Source organism: Hyla sarda, chromosome 11 (genome assembly GCF_029499605.1).
Source record: "Hyla sarda isolate aHylSar1 chromosome 11, aHylSar1.hap1, whole genome shotgun sequence".
Taxonomy (NCBI): domain Eukaryota; kingdom Metazoa; phylum Chordata; class Amphibia; order Anura; family Hylidae; genus Hyla; species Hyla sarda.
In genome coordinates this window covers 14193607-14213128 of record NC_079199.1, presented here as the reverse complement: position 1 = coordinate 14213128, position 19522 = coordinate 14193607, and the positions used below count along the sequence as shown (strand labels likewise).

The 19522-nt window shown below is 43.5% G+C and overlaps 1 protein-coding gene across 7 annotated transcripts in view; it reads right to left on the bottom strand.

Annotated features, from left to right (window-relative positions):
* Positions 1-19522, bottom strand: part of EML1 (EMAP like 1) — a 99740-nt gene that overhangs the window by 44239 nt on the left and 35979 nt on the right. For 2 of the 7 annotated variants that reach the window (XM_056545203.1, XM_056545204.1), the window contains exons 2-7: positions 18655-18837; positions 15622-15678; positions 11587-11719; positions 7368-7418; positions 5689-5823; positions 370-398 (exon numbers count right to left, since the gene is read on the bottom strand). In XM_056545203.1, coding sequence (XP_056401178.1) covers positions 370-398; positions 5689-5823; positions 7368-7418; positions 11587-11719; positions 15622-15678; positions 18655-18837 — 588 coding nt within the window. The remainder of the gene's footprint in view (positions 1-369; positions 399-5688; positions 5824-7367; positions 7419-11586; positions 11720-15621; positions 15679-18654; positions 18838-19522) is intronic. The other 5 variants (XM_056545206.1, XM_056545209.1, XM_056545207.1 and 2 more) reach the window with 3 other exon arrangements.

Here is a 19522-nt window from a genome sequence, read left to right as displayed (position 1 = left end):
CAGATTTCCTAAGAGATTGCACTGCTGGGGGCAACATGTACTATACATTACAACTAGAGATGAGCGAATATACAGTAAATTCGATTCGTCACGAACTTCTCGGCTCGGCAGTTGATGACTTATCCTGCATAAATTAGTTCAGCTTTCAGGTGCTCCCGTGGGCTGGAAAAGGTGGATACAGTCCTAGGAGACTCTTTCCTAGGACTGTATCCACCTTTTCCAGCCCACCGGAGCACCTGAAAGCTGAACTAATTTATGCAGGATAAGTCATCAACTGCCGAGCAGAGAAGTTCGTGACGAATTGAATTTACTGTAAATTCGCTCATCTCTAATTACAACCACAGATCTGAGGAGGAGGTATGGACTCACCGGCGCTGAAGATGGGTTCTTTTGGTTTGCTGGAAAAAAAAAAAACAATAATAAAATTAATAAATAAAATAGAGAAATAAATAAATTTACACCAGCACCTTATGGTAAATAGTCGCTATATTTCAACAAACTCATTAGTACACGGACACATAAGGCAGTAATGTAGAAATCTGTCTTGTGACAAATCAGCTCACTAAGGGATTAGGTTACAGCTGCCAATAGAAGTCTATGGAGAGTAAATTCTGGTAAGTGTAATATCTCCCCCCCACCCACTGTTGGATTCACATCTTACACTGCTCAGCCCTGCTCTATAATGTCATCCATAATCCTCTATAATGCTTGTGAGGGTGAGCTATAAAAAAAAAAAAATAATGGTGCAGGTTCCTCAATTCTGTGTATCTGCAGTGTATGGGGGACATTAAAGCAGCTAGTCTACACTCATCAGTTCAGAAACAACTGAAAATTACAGATGATTCCTGTGGAAGGGAAAACTAATAAAAATGGCATATAACGGTTAAATAATAGCCAAAAATCACGCCATTTGTAATGTACACACGACAGCTTATTCTGAATAGTTACGGGAAACAACATGTATGCATTAAGCTCATGGCCCCCGAGTGCGTCTCTTATGTAGCAGGAGAAGACTTACGGATATACAACTATTGTTATGTATTGTAAACTAGAACAACGTGAAATTTCTAGAATAGTGACCCCTCGACCTACGATGGCCCCGACATACGATAATTTCAACATGCGATGGCCTCCCAGAGGCAGCATCAACATACAATGCTTTTGTATGTCGGGGCCATCGCATAAATGGCTATCCGGCAGCGCAGACTGCTTCAGCTGCCACCGGATAGCCGTTTACGGTGCACCGTGTGGTCCGCTGACGATCACTTACCTGTCCTCGCGGCTCCGGCGCGTCCTCTTGGGGATCCCCTGCATAGTCGGCGCTCTCCATCGTCGTCATCACGTCGCTGCGCACGCCGTCTCGTCATCCAATAGGAGCGGCGTGCGTAACGACGTGATGGCGGCGTCAGAGAGCGCGGATGCTGGGGAAGCAGAGGCCTTACCGGAGCGTCGGGGAAACCTCGGGGACACGGCGACAGCGATTGAGGACTACATACCGGGCAGCGGTGACGGTCCGGAGCGGGGGGGGGGGGGGGGACAGGTGAGTACAACTTCCTCTAACAGTGGTCTACAACCTGCGGACCTCCTGATGTTGCAAAACTACAACACCCAGCATGCCCGGACAGCCAACGGCTGTCCAGGCATGCTGGGAGTTGTAGTTTTGCAACATCTGGAGGTCCCCAGGTTGTAGACCACTGTCCTATACTTTACATTTACTATACAAAGTTTGTTCTGTGCGTCACTTTTTTGGAAAATGGTGACACCATCACCGGAGATTCAAGTGGAAATCTCTTGGTTTGGGGAAAAGGTAAATGTTTTGTAGGCTCAAATATAATAGTGTTCTCCAAACTGCGACCCTCCAGATGTTGCAAAACTACAACTCCCAGCATGCCTGGACAGCCAACGGCTGTCCAGGCATGCTGGGAGTTGTAGTTTTGCAACATCTGGAGGTCCGCAGGTTGTAGACTACTGTCCTATACTTTACATTGCACGGATCCCTCAACATACGATGGTTTCAACAAACGATGGTCCATTTGGAACGTATTACCATCGCATGTTGAGGGACCACTGTATATTTAACCAATCCCATAACTGTAGAACAACTGCAAAAAAGTAGAACATTGTAAACAAACAGAACAAAGTACAGTAAGTGAGTAAGATGCGGGTCTGTGCCTAGATACCCAAGTGAGGCAGAGTATTCGAGTATAATGCACTTTGGCACCTGGTGAGCCCATGACACAGACTGTCCGGTCCTTGTGCCAACTTGGTCCCTTCAGAACATTAGGTCATTTGTGCTCACGGCCAAATACAACATTAGAGGCCAAAAATGACTGACCGCTACATGAATAAGACCGACTGCGGCAGGGGAGGATAGTCATTCACTACGTTTGTTCCTCTCACCAGAGCATCTGCTGGTTATGAAGAAGGAATTAGGTTAAGACTTGATATAATAGGTCCCGGCTGCCACATACCAACACCACCCAGAAACTGCCTGCTGAACTGTGTAATTCAGAAAGCTATTATCTGGCCAATGCTCCGGAAAATATATGTCTCTTCCCTCATCTAGTGCAAGGCATGATCTCAGGGCAACCATGCTGAGCAGGCAATAGGGCACCAAGAGGCCTTAACCCTTACAACCTCCACATCCATCTGTAAATGCAAAGAATAGTCTGTAAACTCAACTACAGCAGATCAGCTGAAAGATTTCACCAATGTTAAAGTGTCGTTCTACCTATATGAACCCATTTATCTAAAATCTATATAAAAAGGATGCCAATGTGTACATACATTACATTACTTATCCTGTACTGATCCTGAGTTATATCCTGTATTATAATCCAGAGCTGTACTCACTATTCTGCTGGTGAGGTCACTGTGTACATACATTACATTACTTATCCTGTACTGATCCTGAGTTATATCCTGTATTATACTCCAGAGCTGCACTCACTATTCTGCTGGTGAGGTCACTGTGTACATACATTACATTACTTATCCTGTACTGATCCTGAGTTATATCCTGTATTATACTCCAGAGCTGTACTCACTATTCTGCTGGTGGGATCACTGTGTACATACATTACATTACTTATCCTGTACTGATCCTGAGTTATATTCTGTATTATACTCCAGAGCTGTACTCACTATTCTGCTGGTGAGGTCACTGTGTACATACATTACATTACTTATCCTGTACTGATCCTGAGTTATATCCTGTATTATACTCCAGAGCTGTACTCACTATTCTGCTGGTGAGGTCACTGTGTACATACATTACATTACTTATCCTGTACTGATCCTTAGTTATATCCTGTATTATACTCCAGAGCTGTACTCACTATTCTGCTGGTGAGGTCACTGTGTACATACATTACATTACTTATCCTGTACTGATCCTGAGTTATATCCTGTATTATACTCCAGAGCTGTACTCACTATTCTGCTGGTGAGGTCACTGTGTACATACATTACATTACTTATCCTGTACTGATCCTGAGTTATATCCTGTATTATACTCCAGAGCTGTACTCACTATTCTGCTGGTGAGGTCACTGTGTACATACATTACATTACTTATCCTGTACTGATCCTGAGTTATATCCTGTATTATACTCCAGAGCTGTACTCACTATTCTGCTGGTGAGGTCACTGTGTACATACATTACATTACTTATCCTGTACTGATCCTGAGTTATATCCTGTATTATACTCCAGAGCTGTACTCACTATTCTGCTGGTGAGGTCACTGTGTACATACATTACATTACTTATCCTGTACTGATCCTTAGTTATATCCTGTATTATACTCCAGAGCTGTACTCACTATTCTGCTGGTGAGGTCACTGTGTACATACATTACATTACTTATCCTGTACTGATCCTTAGTTATATCCTGTATTATACTCCAGAGCTGTACTCACTATTCTGCTGGTGAGGTCACTGTGTACATACATTACATTACTTATCCTGTACTGATCCTTAGTTATATCCTGTATTATACTCCAGAGCTGTACTCACTATTCTGCTGGTGAGGTCACTGTGTACATACATTACTTATCCTGTACTGATCTGTCCAGAGGAAAAGTTACTGAGTTGCCCATAGCAAACAATCAGATCGCTTCTTTCATTTTTGAAAAGGCCTTTAAAAAAAATTAAAGAAGCGATCTGATTGGTTGCTATGGGCAACTCAGCAACTTTTCCTGACAGGTTTTGATAAATCTGACTTCCCTGTAATATACACAAGGGGACGTTCTTCACCAGAAGGCTCCACTTCAGACGCTCGCACGTTACTCACTTCCTGCTTACATGACACTATATATCTGGGTCCCTGATAAGGACGATGTCCGGGACACAAACTCAAGTTATTTCAAAGTCAAATACAAACAAGCTCACAGGAAGCTCTCTGCAGGGAGGAGGGAGGTTTGCAGACTAAAAATATAATTTGTGCCTCACAAAACGTTTATTTTTGTAACTTCTAAACAATCATCCCTAGGCCTTTATTTCGGCAGTACTTAAGAGGCTTTATTCTGAGGGATTCTGAGGGACTCTGAGGGCACTTTACTAACACATTCAAAATAGGGAATGCTTTTCTGGGCATATTCTAGTATCAGCAAATCACATCTCTGCTTGCTGTCATTTCATAAAACCCTTAAAATATTTATTTTCCTTTACTACTGCCATCGCTATGGGATCAGGATATTTAGTAGTTATACACCTAACCTCTAACCTTATCTGTATACTGCTGCTCACTCAATGGGATTAGGATATATGGAAGTTATACTCCTCCCCTTCAGCTCTATCTGTATACTGCTGCTGCTCTCTCTATGGGATTAGGTATATGGTAGTTATACTCCTCCCCTCCAGCGCCATCTGTATACTGCTGCTGTTCTCACTATGGGATTAGGATATACAGTATTTACACACCTATCCTTAGGCTGTATTCACACATTTCTTTCTGGGTTTTTTTTTCCCCCAATTTGTTTCTTAAAACAGTGTTAAAAATTGCTATTTTACCGCAATTGCGCAATTCACAATAACGTGCTACTTTTACTGCGATATTGGAAAACTGCAGCAAAAAACAGCAGAAATGCACAAAAAAAATATCTGAAAAATGCAGTAAAATTTCAAATGTACACAGCCTAAAGCTTCAAAAAAACACCTCAGTTGTGATTATAGATTAAATCACTTTTGCCTTATGGAAATATTTCCCTGAATAATGCACTATAAAAAATAAAATGCATCAAAACTGCACATCATGTGAACTGACACCAACCCACTTATAAGTTTGGTTGAAGTCCAGCACCAGCAGCCTGACTAGACCAGGTGAAATGATCAAACACCACACCCAAAGCCAGAGGATTCATGGGAAATGTAGGCAGCATTAGGTATTATTCTAGTGATTAAATAGAATCAATATGGCTGCAAACTTATGCCTGTCTAGTCAGCTAAAACAAGCACAAGGAATATGCAAAAACCTCTACATTATTTTCATATAATAGCTTATGCTGCACTATATAGGCAAATAAATTCCTGGAGTGCTTCTGTAATCCCTTCAGTCTGTGACTATGCAGTCCTGAATGAAGGATACAGGAGTCCTGGATCATTGAGCCTAATCCTATGGAATCCAACCAATGATACTGCAGCAGATACAGAGTACAGGCCTTTTATATTATTACGGTTACTTCTTACCATTCACTGTTCTTTTTGCCGCTGGACGTGCTGCTGGTAGATCCGGCGCGGTTTCGGCTGCCTTTGGAGTCCCCTCCACTTTCTCGTCGGCCACCAGGAGAGATACGTTCCGTAGAGTTTGTTCTTTTGACATTACTAGAAGCAAAGAGGAGAATAATTATTCTCAATACAGCAAAATACACTGGCAGAATATTCTTCATAATGCTGCAACATTTCTTAATTGTTGGCATTAATAGGAACAGGTAGGTGCTGGATCATTAAAGATACTGAACTAAAAAGCCTTAAAATGAAGGATGATGGGTGTACAGTATATCAGAACATTGCACTACTGGATTCTGGTCTTTGGGGCACCATGTGGTTATTGTTTTCAAGAATAGAACAACAGTTTTACTAAATGAATCTACATAAAATGTAACTCAGTGAGTATATACATTACTAATCCTGTACTGACCTGTATTACACTCTAGAGCTACACTCACTATTCTGCTGGTGGGGTCACTGTGTACATACATTACATTACTTATACTGTACTGTTCCTGAGTTATATCCTGTATTATACTCCAGAGCTGTACTCACTATTCTGCTGGTGAGGTCACTGTGTACATACATTACATTACTTATCCTGTACTGATCCTGAGTTATATCCTGTATTATACTCCAGAGCTGTACTCATTATTCTGCTGGTGAGGTCACTGTGTACATACATTACATTACTTATCCTGTACTGATCCTGAGTTATATCCTGTATTATACTCCAGAGCTGTACTCACTATTCTGCTGGTGATGTCACTGTGTACATACATTACTTATCCTGTACTGACCTGTATTACACTCTAGAGCTACACTCACTATTCTGCTGGTGAGATCACTGTGTACATCATTACATTACTTATCCTGTACTGATCCTGAGTTATATCCTGTATTATACTCCAGAGCTGTATTCACTATTCTGCTGGTGAGGTCACTGTGTACATACATTACATTACTTATCCTGTACTGATCCTGAGTTATATCCTGTATTATACTCCAGAGCTGTACTCATTATTCTGCTGGTGAAGTCACTGTGTACATACATTACATTACTTATCCTGTACTGATCCTGAGTTATATCCTGTATTATACCCCATAACTGTACTCACTATTCTGCTGGTGAGGTCACTGTGTACATACATTACATTACTTATCCTGTACTGATCCTGAGTTATATCCTGTATTATACTCCAGAGCTGCACTCACTATTCTGCTGGTGGGGTCACTGTGTACATACATTACATTACTTATCCTGTACTGATCCTGAGTTATATCCTGTATTATACTCCAGAGCTGTACTCACTATTCTGCTGATGAGGTCACTGTGTATATACATTACATTACTTATCCTGTACTGATCCTGAGTTATATCCTGTATTATACTCCAGAGCTGTACTCACTATTCTGCTGGTGAGGTCACTGTGTACATACATTACATTACTTATCCTGTACTGATCCTGAGTTATATCCTGTATTTTACTCCAGAGCTGTACTCCCTATTCTGCTGGTGAGGTCACTGTGTATATACATTACTTATCCTGTACTGATCCTGAGTTATGTCCTGTATTACATGGGCAAAATGTTCAGACTGGGTAACATCTAGGAAGCTTTATAAAAGGTGTCAAGAAAAAAATAAAGGATTTATTTACCTTGTGGTGGTTTTAGTTATTTTACATGAATTCACGAGACGGACAGATTTGCTACAGCCAGAATGATGCAGGAAAAGAAGCAGAGAGTGTACAGCGGTGAGAGAACAGATCAATGCCAGCAAGAGAGACAGGACAAGGAACAGACACAGATCATCTCAGCGATCAGAAGTGTGAGTATAGTGCAAAGACACAACGATGGAGGTTATGTGGACTCCCAGGGCTCAGTACCTCCCCTCATAGCCTTCATATACAACTATGGAGGTTGTCAGTGCATGATGGGAGCGGAAGTCCTGCAGCAGCTGGATGGCGACCAGCTAGGGAACCCTGCGTTATGATCTAGTCCAGTGTTTCCCAAACCAGGAGCCTCCAGCTGCTGCAAAACTACAACTGCCAGCAGCCTTTGATCCTCCGGGCATGCTGGGCATTATAGATTTGCAGCAGCTGGAGGCTCCCTGTTTGGAAAACATTGATCTAGTTCAGTGTTTCCCAACCAGGGTGCCTCCAGCTGTTGCCATAGGGGGACTATTTATAGCAATCATTCGATTGCTAATACTGTTCAGTGCTATGCATAGGACATAGCACTGATCAGTATTATCAGTCATCTTCTACTCTGGTCTGCTCGATCGCAGATCAGAGCATAAGATCCGTGGAAGGCAGCGGAGGCAGGTGAAGGGACCTCCGTATGCTGTTCTGGATGATCAGATCGCTGCGGCAGCGCTGCGGGCGATCCGATCATCCATTTTTTTGACCGCGATGCTGCAGATGCCGTGATTTGTATTGATCACGTCATCTGAGGGGTTAATGATGGACATCCACGTGATCGCGGATGTCCGACATTACCGGCGGGTCCCTGGCTGCTATCAAAATCTGTGAAAGTTAGCAGCACTTACACAACAGAATGCACATGCTTCGGACCTGTAAATCCACAATATGGTCTTTTTTGCAGGTTTTTATTCGAGTTTCAAAAACCACTCACCTGTGCTGCATTGTAATTTGCTGTGAAGAATCTACATCTAATCTGCTGCCCCTGGACCGGGCATTAAGGAATCTATATGATGCTTATGGGTAGTTAGTATTGCAGAATACAGGGGTACTGCAAGCTTCTTGCTTTGTCCTCTGAAAAGTGCGTGCAAGCAGTTCTGTCAGTCAGCAGCGCTCCCAGGTAGTGGTGCCGAGGGAACAACTCTGCATTATTAATTGGAGGGGAGCCATGTGACTGACATGACTGTCTACAACAAAAAGCTGTCTGCACATCCTTTACATGGGACTGGCCGATTTGCTTAAAGGGGTTCTCAATGATAAAGTGTACCCTGTCAATATAGAAAAAAAAATGTAATAGGTCATAGAGACACGCACTCAGAGAATTCTCTCCCAGCGGTGTCATTTGACCAGATCGAATTCATAATGTAAGTCTATAGGACCGTCCTGGTCATACCAGAGTGGGAAGAGGAGATTCTCTTCCCATTTCTTCTACTGATCGGATAGGGCAGTGTTTTCCAGCCAGGATACCTCCAGCTGTCTCAAAACTACAACTCCCAGCATGCCCGTACAGCCTTAGACTGTACAGATATGCTAGGAGTTGTAGTTTTGCAACAGCTGGAGGCACCCATTCTTGAACTATAGGAACAGAACGTTGATCCAGGGATTTATTCTGATGCCATATTTGGAGTCGAGAAGGAATTTTTACCTCTAGTATGAGGTTTTTTTTTGCCTTCCTCTGGATCAACTCAGTAGGGACTCATTAGGGTTATTGGTTGAACTTAAAGGGGTACTCCGCTGCCCTGCTTCCTGAGCTCTGCTCCCCAGCGTCCGGAAGTTTATTGTTCCGAACACTGTGTGTGGGCTTCCGTGTTCAGGGCCGCCCCTCGTGACATTACGCCCGTCCCCTTCCCATAGACTTTCGTTGAGGGGGCGGGCATGACGTCACGAGGGGGGGGGGGGGGGGCTGAACACGGAAGCACGCACAAAGTGTTCGGAACAATAAACTTCCGGACGCTGGGGAGCAGATTACCCCTTTAATGGACTCTGGTCTTTTGTCAACCTTATGAACTATGTTACCCTGGTTGGGAAACAAAGGGTTAGGGTCCGAACATACATACTGACATGTCAGAAGTTGTTATAATGACAGGTACACATTATGTTATCCCTATTCACAGGACAGAAGATAACTAGCTGATCAGTGGAGGAACAATCCCTGGAGCCCCCACAGTTCACAAGAACAGAGGTCACTTGTCCCTAAAGTGAATAAAGCAATGGCACCAACCTCACTGCTCTATTCACTCTATGGGAGTTCACTGCTCATAGAAAATTAATGGAGCAGCAGACAAGGTTATGAGTTGTGGCTCCAATCAGTCAGACCCATCTCTATCAGCTGGTCGTCACCTATCCTGAGGATAGGCAATATATATCTATATAATACATATATTACAGAATTATACAAATAGGACACAACTCATTCACAATGTTTCCACTAAACTGAAGATACATTCTAGAAGGGCAAGTGGTCTCAAACTGAATATAGATATGTGAAGAGCAGGAAAGCAGCATGAAAGCGAAGGTGCGGTACCCTTTTGTGGAAGAGATGACAATCAAAGGCCTGATATATTATATATATATATATATATATATATATATATATATATATATATATATATATATACACACACACACTAAGATAACACATCCTAGATCTAAATGAACTAATTGTATGAAATACTTTCGTCTTTACATAGTTGAATGCGCTGACAACAAAAATCACACAAAAATTATCAATGGAAATCAAATGTATCAACCCCTGGAGGTCTGGATATGGAGTCACACTCAAAATCACAGTGGAAAACCGCACTACAGGCCGATCCAACTTTATGTAATGTCCTTAATACAAGTCCCAATGAGGCTCAGTAGTGTGTGTGGCCTCCACGTGCCCATATGACCTCCCTACAACGCCTGGGCATGATCCTGATGAGGTGGATAGAGCGCGCCGGTGATGCAGGGGATCCCGAAGAGAACGGTCCAGAACGCCGGTACAGGTGAGTGACACCCACCGGACCACACGGGGCACCTTAAACGGCAATCCGGCAGCAGCTGAAGCAGTCTGCGCTGCCGGATAGCAGTTTATGCGATGGCCCCGACATACAAAAGCATCGTCTGTTGATGCTGCCTCTGAGAGACCATCGTATGTTTGAATTATCGTATGTCGGGGCCATCGTAGGTATATATAGTCAGTAAAACGAAACAGCAGCACTCAGATACACACACACACACACATACACACACATATATACCGTATTTTTCGTCCTATAGGACGCACCGGCGTATAAGACGCACCCTATTTTTAGGTGCAAAATCTAAAAAATTAAAGATATTGAACCCAATAGTGGTCTTCAACCTGCGGACCTCCAGATGTTACAAAACTACAACTCCCAGCATGCCCGGACAGCCAACGGCTGTCCGGGCATGCTGGGAGTTGTAGTTTTGCAACATCTGGAGGTCCGCAGGTTGAAGACCACTGCATAGGAGGTAATACTCACGTGTCCCCGCCGCTCCGGACCCGTCACCGCTGCCCTGGATGTCGCTCCATCGCTGTCGCCGTGTCCCCGTCGCTCCAGAACGTCTCTGCTGCCGGCCGGGTATCCTCGCTCTCCGTCGCCGTCATCACGCACACCGACGCACGTACGTGACGACGTGATGACGAGGAAGGTGAGCGCCGGCCATACAGGGGATCCCTGAACGGAGAAGACACCGAGGAGGCAGGTAAGGTCCCTCCCGGTGTCCTGTAAGCACTAACCCGGCTATTCAGTCGGGCTGTTCGGAACCGCCGCGGTGAAATCACGGCGGTCCCGAACAGCCCGACTGAACAGCCGGGTTAGTGTCACTTTCCCTTCAAGCGCGGCGGTCAGCTTTGATCGCCGCGTCTGAAGGGTTAATACAGGGCATCACCGCGATCGGTGATGTCCTGTATTAGCCGCGGGTCCCGGCCGTTGATGGCCGCAGGGACCGCCGCGATAGTGGTGTATTCGCCGTATAAGACGCACCGACTTTTTCCCCCCCAATTTTGGGGAAGAAAAAGTGTTCGTCTTATACGGCGAAAAATACGGTATATACACACATACACACACACACACTACTATTATATACACACATATATATTATATACACACACCGCCCGTGTGTCTGCTACCATGCAGGATCACAGGATAGACGTGAACCCCAGCTTTACCTTTTGGATCCTAGTGGAACAATATCTTTCCTGTTCCCGGAAGGTGATGGGAGAGAACTGCTCGGTTTCTTTGGTAAGATGGTGTCACTGTTAACAGTGTTTCTCAGCGGTAACGCCTGGACCAGGGGTCTAGCTGTAAGAATAAAAATAAAAATTATTTACTAAATCATTTCATGGTTTCCAACTCTCCCTCCCCCAACCAAGCCCAATCGGTTATTAAAAATTAATGTTAAAAATGCAATTTAGTGGTAAAATGTAAAAACTGTGATGAAGGAAGATGCGGCCATGTTCACACTGGTGGTGCCGACAATAAGCAGAATGAAGACCTAGGAGGATCGGGGCATCACAGAATAAATCTTACTGGTTACATGAGACTTGCAGCAACTGGACTGACCATAAAGTGGTTTACGGTATTTACTTTTTATACTATCTGAAAAAAAATCTGCAAAGAAAGGATTTTTTCTTTTTTTCCAGCCCAAATATTCTTGTTCAGACAGGAAACAGAGTTGTAGATTTGCAACAGCTGGTGCCACACTGTTTGGAAAACACTGCCATAAAACGATGGAGTAAAATAAAGGATAAGAAAATTGCTTATAGTGCAACTGTGCAAGCGACAGGTTGGATATATCCAGCAGGCCTTTTGCACAGTTGCACTATAAGCAATATACAGCGATTCCTCAACTTACAATGGCCTCAAAATACAATAGTTTCAACATACAATGGTCTTTTCTGGACCGTTGTAACTTGAAACCAGACTCAACATACAATGTACAGACAGTCCTGATCTGTGATACCTGTCAATGGCTGAAAGAACCGACCAATCAGAATGGGCATTCACTGGTAAATCCCCTGTATTACTGAAGTGCTTGCAATGAGTTCCTGTCTGGTAGCGCCCCCTACAGTACAGGGAGGTATTACCTCTTCTGTACTCTTTACCTGTATTATTGAAGTGCATGCACTGACTGGTGTCTGGTAGCACCCCCTACAGTACAGGGAGATATTACATGTTCTGTATTCTTTATCTGTATTACTGAAGTGTATGCACTGACTGGTGTCTGGTAGCGCCCCCTACAGTACAGGGAGGTATTACATCTTCTGTACTCTTTACCTGTATTATTGAAGTGCATGCACTGACTGGTGTCTGGTAGCACCCCCTACAGTACAGGGAGATATTACATGTTCTGTATTCTTTATCTGTATTACTGAAGTGTATGCACTGACTGGTGTCTGGTAGTGCCCCCTACAGTACAGAGAGGTATTACATGTTCTGTACTCTTTACCTGTAATACTGAAGTGTATGCACTGAAAGATGTCTGGTAGCGCCCCCTACAGTACAGAGAGGTATTACATGTTCTGTACTCTTTACCTGTGCCAGCTGTCCTTTGGACACCAGGTGAGGGTGGCTCCATGGTACTTTTTTAGGACACTGTGTACTGTACAGGACCCTGAAGAAGCTCCTGTCCTCTACATAGACAGTGATTACAGCTTCCAGCAGATCTTTCTTACTTTTATATGGAAGGATTTGCTTTATCTATATTAGTTATCTACTAATTTTCTTTAATCCTCACTTTTTCCTATTTTTGGATGACATTTTGGTGGCTTCAGAACCAATTACCAGGTTTCCATAGAGTCATGGTCTCAACATACAATGGTCGTCCTGGAACCAATTAATATTGTAACTTGAGGGACCACTATATATTAGAGACATGAAAAGATCTCCATCTAGATATCTGACCAGTGTGAACATTGCTGGATGATGGATCACAACAGATTAGAGTAGTGGCCTTCAACCAGTGTTCCTCCAGCTGTTGCAAAACTACAACTCCCAGCATGCTCGGACAGCCGAAGGCTGTCCGAGCATGCTGGGAGTTGTAGTTTTGTAACAGCTGGAACGCCACAGGTTGAAGACAACTGTATTAGAGCATTAGCAAAACATTAAACATGTGGGTGACCCTGTGACCTCTGGCCATGAGTCCTCTTCACTCCTAGCACAGATTACACAATTACAAGGCATCGCAATGGAGGACGCAGTTCTCGCACTATTACCTTTCTGCTTTTCTTTCCCAGACCCGGATGCTGTATAAAAGACAGATAAGTCCTCTGCAGGGTTACATCTCAATATCTAATACAACCACCCACAGAATGCACAGCAAACCCTCCGAGCCAGTCTATACTATGCCATGCAAGATGCCACACTGCTCTGCCCACTATGACAGGGGCTTTCTGGATAGAAGAAAAGAACTCTTAGGGTCTATTCACGCCAAATACTAAGCATCAAATATGTAAAAAGATGCTGTACGTGTAAATACACCCTTAGGCTATGTTCACACAGCAGAATTGCCGCACAGAATTTTGCATTGCGCAGCTTCCGCATTCTGCTGCGCTGTGCATACGGCAGGGTTTCCGGCACGTTAATTCCAATTGCTGTGTCAGTAGAAAGAATGAACAAGTCCATTCTTTCTGCGGACTCTGCACGGAATGCATTGCCGTCTATGAGACGGCACGTTCCCGTGCGGTCCTAGTGCCGGCATGTTATTGCAGTTTGCAGAATGTCCGCACGAAGAGTTTCCATGCGGACATTCTGCCGTGTAAACATGTAGCCTTAGGACAGGTTGACGTGGCGGAATTTCTGAGCAGAATATTCTGCGTTGAATCTGCTGCTCTGTGCACTAAGCGGAATTTGTGCAGCAGATGTTTCATCTGCTGCGGAAATTCCGTACCAGTGAACAGCAAGTCACATATCTGCAGGGTGGCCATATTGGCTTTCACCCAGCTTTCCCAGAAACAGGTATAACTCTTTCTCAACCAGGTGCCTCCAGCTGTTGCAAAACTACAACTCCCAGCATGCTCGGACAGCCTTCGGCTGTCCGGGCATGCTGCGAGTTGTAATTTGCAAGAGTTGGAGGCACCCTGGTTGAGAAACACTGCCTCAGACAAAAGTTCTGCTTTGAGAACTATCTTAAAGGGGTATTCCAGGCAAAAACTTTTTTTTATATATATATATATCTCAACTGGCTCCGGAAAGTTAAAACAGATTTGTAAATTACTTCTATTAAAAAATCTTAATCCTTCCAATAGTTATTAGCTTATGAAGTTTTCTGTCTAACTGCTCAATGATGATGTCACGTCCCGGGAGCTGTGCATGATGGGAGAATATCCCCATAGGAACTGCACAGCCCCCGGGACGTGAGTCATCAGAGAGCAGTTATACAGAAAACAACAACTCAACTTCAGAAGCTAATAACTATTTGAAGGATTAAGATTTTTATTAGAACTAATTTACAAATCTGTTTAACTTTCCGGAGCCAGTTGATATATAAAAAAAGTTTTGGCCTGGAATACCCCTTTAAAAGGGGTACTCCGGTGGAAAACTTTTTTTTATTTTTATTTTTTTTTTTAAATCAACTGGTGCCATAAAGTTAAACAGATTTGTAAATGACACCTATTAAAAAAAAACTTTACCCTTCCAGTACTTTTTAGTGGCTTTCTGCTTCTTTTCTCTTTGAATTTCTTTTTTGTCTTGACCAGAGTCCTCTCTGCTGACACCTCTGTCCGTGTCAGGAACTGTCCAGAGCAGTATAGGTTTGCTATGGGGATTTTCTCCTGCTCTGGACAGTTCCTGATACGGGCATCAGGTGTCAGCAGAGAGCACTGTGGACAAGACAAAAAAGAAATTAAAAAAAGACAAGAATTTCCTCTGTAGCATACAGCTGCTAAAAAGTACTGGAAGGGTAAAGATTTTTTAATAGATGTAATTTACAAATCTGTTTAACTTTCTGGCACCAGTTGATAAAAAAATATTATATATTATATGTTTTCCACCAGAGTACCCCTTTAAGTGGTGGTGATCTGTGCTTAGAGGGGAGCCAATGATCCTCTAGGACCACAAGGGATTACAGCGCACCCATATAATTTCTGTATTTCTTTAAGAATTAACCAAAGCAGATACCAAATACATAAAGCAAATATGGTTAAACGGCACAGGCCACAATCCAGATTATTGTATTTATTCCTCACACAGGGTAATTTCCTTACCTGAACCTGCAGAGCTGCAATGTCTGTCAGGATCTGACCTCTTATGTATACTTTGATCTGGGGGTTTAAAAAGGGGGATGGGTTCATTTTACAGAGGGTAGGATATAAGGTCGCACACCCTTCTTCCTCTATTGTGATATGGGAAACAGTAAGCAATATAGATCAATTCCTCATTAATGCCTCCTATATTTTCAATGTCTGGTCCTTTATAGTAGTGCTTATATAGTGCAGCATAGGCTATTATTAAAGAATAATGTAGAGATCCTTGTGTACGCCTTGTGCTAACCTGTTTTAGCTGATGTGGCAGGCATGAGATCGCTGCCTTAAAGAGCTGGTAGGTGCTGCAAACTTACAACCACAGTACAGGGGACTGGGTGCAGCAGAACTACAAATCCCAGTAGGTTATACGTAGCACCCAGTGATGAGTAACTACCTCTGCAGCAGACAATGCATACTGGTATCACTAGTCCCAAAAGGTTAAGAATTAAAACTACATCCCCCAGCATACCACGACAAGCGCATTCTGGGAGTTGTAAGTTTTGCAACAGATTTAGAGTCACAAGTTAGAGAGAGTGCTACTTTAATGAGAGCCGGAGAGACTTCATCTATAGACTCCTGGCCCACATAAGGATTTACAAGCCATTCAAGCCTCTTGTAAAGTCTCCGTCTGCTCCTTCCATCCTGCTATGATTCCTGCAGCCGCCTCTGGAAACCTTCAATTACACCGGACAAAGAAAGAGGCTCATAAAACCAATGTATTACCCGGCTCTTTGAAGGCAAGTTCATCATGGGATTTCTTCAATGTAACCAATAAATTGCTAGGCCCCTATCCTCTCCAGATCGTATGCGCCTCATATCGGCTCTTAGTGAGCAGATCGCATCAGCTGCAGCTAACTTGTTTTTTCCCCCTTCCTGATAAGAAAATTAAGTTTTTGCACTTAAAAAAAAGTGTCAAAAAGAACCCAGAGAAATAAAATGGTAGAAAACAGGGGGTGGAGGGGATCCTCAATAACCAGGAGCTCCAGGCAATGTAACAGCAGCTGCGGAATCACATCTTCAGGGAGACTGACGGTTTTAAGTTTTGTAGACGATAAAGGAAAAAGCATTTCACTGATGGGATAAGGTTGGAAGGAGAACAAAGCAAGTGAAAGGCTCATGTAAATGGCGGATGCCAGGAAATACCGGATTGCTATAAATGTCGCACTCACAGTGGACCTCAAAGAGAGTACGGCTGCATGTACACCACGTTTTTGCAATACAGTTCATGTAACAGGTTTTTGATGAAAAACTGATTCCTCAAAACCGGACTAAACTGGATCAAAACGTGAGTACAAATTTCAACCTGTATATGGTTAAAAACTGTATACGGTGTGAAAAATAATGTCCGGTTGCATCTGTTTTTTAAGAAAAAAAATGTATATGTTTTTAACTTTTCACTCCATTATGAATAAAGTTTCACTTGTTTGATTGAAATTCCAAGAAAAATGTGCAAAGTCAAAAACCGTATGGTGAAAACCGTATGGATCCGTACGCACATACGGTTCTGTACGGTTTCCATTGACTCCCATGTTAAAAAAAAAATAAAACTTATACGGTTTAATACAGTTTTTCACCCGGACCAAAAAACGTGGTAGACTACGGTTTTGCGAATGGGTAAAAACCGCACAAAACCGCATAAGACGCAAAATGGACTAAACCGGAAGATGCGTTAGACATACGGTTTACAATGTTAAGTCAATGCATACGGTTTTCTATAGGGTTCCGTACAGTTTTTAACTTGAAACCGTATATGGGAACTGTATTGCAAAAACATGGTGTGCATGCAGCCTAACAGGAGGAGGACTGCTTGGTGCTGTGAGGTTGGAGCCCCTCTCCCATACACGTAGTATAACATGTGACCATTCAAGTCAATAGTCAGCTATGAAATGGCAATGCAAGGACAGTAGGGTGAAGAAACCGGGTTCTCAGGCGCGATCCACTTGAAGTAACCTGCAGCAATTATGCAAGAGGATGATAATATAAACTGGTTTATTGACCAAAGACCTACACAAACGCGTTTCGAGCTGTTTGTGTTAGGGGTTGCGTGACAAAAAGGTCAAGTTTTAGAGCAGTAGGGCTTGCCACATTGTATCAGAACGAAGTCTTGTAACAAGCCCTGTACCTGTGTCCATTGGGCATGCCTGTGAAAGTTTTCATTCACTGACAGCAAACCGTATTGAAAACAATGAGGAACTGCCACAGGTGTCTGAGTCGGGAGCTTGTGACGTCATAGCCCCACCCCCTCAAGACGTCACATCCCGCCCCTTCAATGCAAGTCTATGGGAGGGGGCTGTCACGCCCCCCCTCCCATAGACTTGCATTGAGGGGGCGGGGCGTGACATCATGCAAATTAAACAAACTGCTCTGAATGCTGGAGCTGGTGGCGGGAGCTTGTGACATCATAGCCCCACCCCCTCATGACATCACGTCCCGCCCCCCTCAATGCAAGACTATGGGAGGGGGCGTGACGGCTGTCACGCCCCCTCCTATATACTTGCATTGAGGGGGCGGGGTTTCACATCATGAGGGGGCGTGGCAAAGACGTCACAAGCTTCTGTCTCCAGCGTCCTGAACAGTTTGTTTCAAACGCTGAGCAGCGGAGTACCCCTTTAAGATTATATTATGATATATCATGTGGTTTTTGTATTATGGAAAGAAAAAAAAATTTTTATAGAAAAAAATAAAAATAAAAAACCTTAGCACTGGGCTTGTTACATTCGATCAGAGTTGAATTCTTGAGTCAAAAATTTCTCTATTGGGTTTGCTGCAGGTCATGGTAATGGCGCAATTTCACCACAACTTAAAAAATGGACCAATGTTGCGGTGCAGCCCTAGCTGTCATTTCGGTATAATATGCATTTTTTCTCTGTATGAATCTGCAGTAAATATGGTAAATGCTTCTTTTACGACTTTCGCCATTTCTGCGTAATTTGTCCCTGCACGCCATGTTGTGAAAGGTTTGGCGATGATGTGAACAGAGTCAATACCACGCACCTTTGGTGGGTCCTTTCCGGTTCTGCAGAGCGTGCTGTTCCTCGGAGACGTTGAGCCGCCTCACCACGTCAGCCAGGGCGGACTTCAGCAGCTGTATCTCATCCTCTTGGATCTGCACCCGCTGCTCCAGTGATGCAATGCGATCCGTCACCTCCATACTGCTGGAGGCTGAGGCGCTGTCATCTGTAACAGAAGAAGAGCGGATATTCAGGACACCGTGCAAAACAGACAGAATACACGAGCAGGATATCAGCTAAATGCATCTCCCTGCAGATGACACCCGGCATCACTATCCCAGTATCAGGGCTGGCACATTTAGTAACACAGGGATAAGAGGAAATCTCATCTGCTCTCTGTGATTCAGGACGCTGCGTCCAATTACGGGATGACCTACTAAAGCCAATAATGGCAAGTCAATCTGCAGCCTGAGCAAATGGGCCAAATCCGGGCGGTTTTTGGTCTTCGAACAATGTCATGCGGAACCAAAAATTTTTAATATGACATTTTACAGTTCTCTGGATAAAATCTACAGTGTAAAGAATGGAGGTTTTTACTACAGTTACAGACAGGGTCAGGCTAATGGATATGACCATTTCTCTTCTAATATATAAGCCTTGCAACCCAGCTGTTGCAAAACTCCAACTCCATCTGGGCTTTCTGTTTGATAACTATGGCATCCAATTCACTTAAAGGGGTACTCCGGTGAAAACCTTTTTTCTTTTAAAACCAACTGGTGGCAGAAAGTTAAACATATTTGTAAATTACTTCTATTAAACAATCTTAATCCTTCCAGTACTTATTAGCTGCTGAATGCTACAGAGGAAATTCCTTTCTTTTTGGAACACTGATGACATCACGAACACAGTGC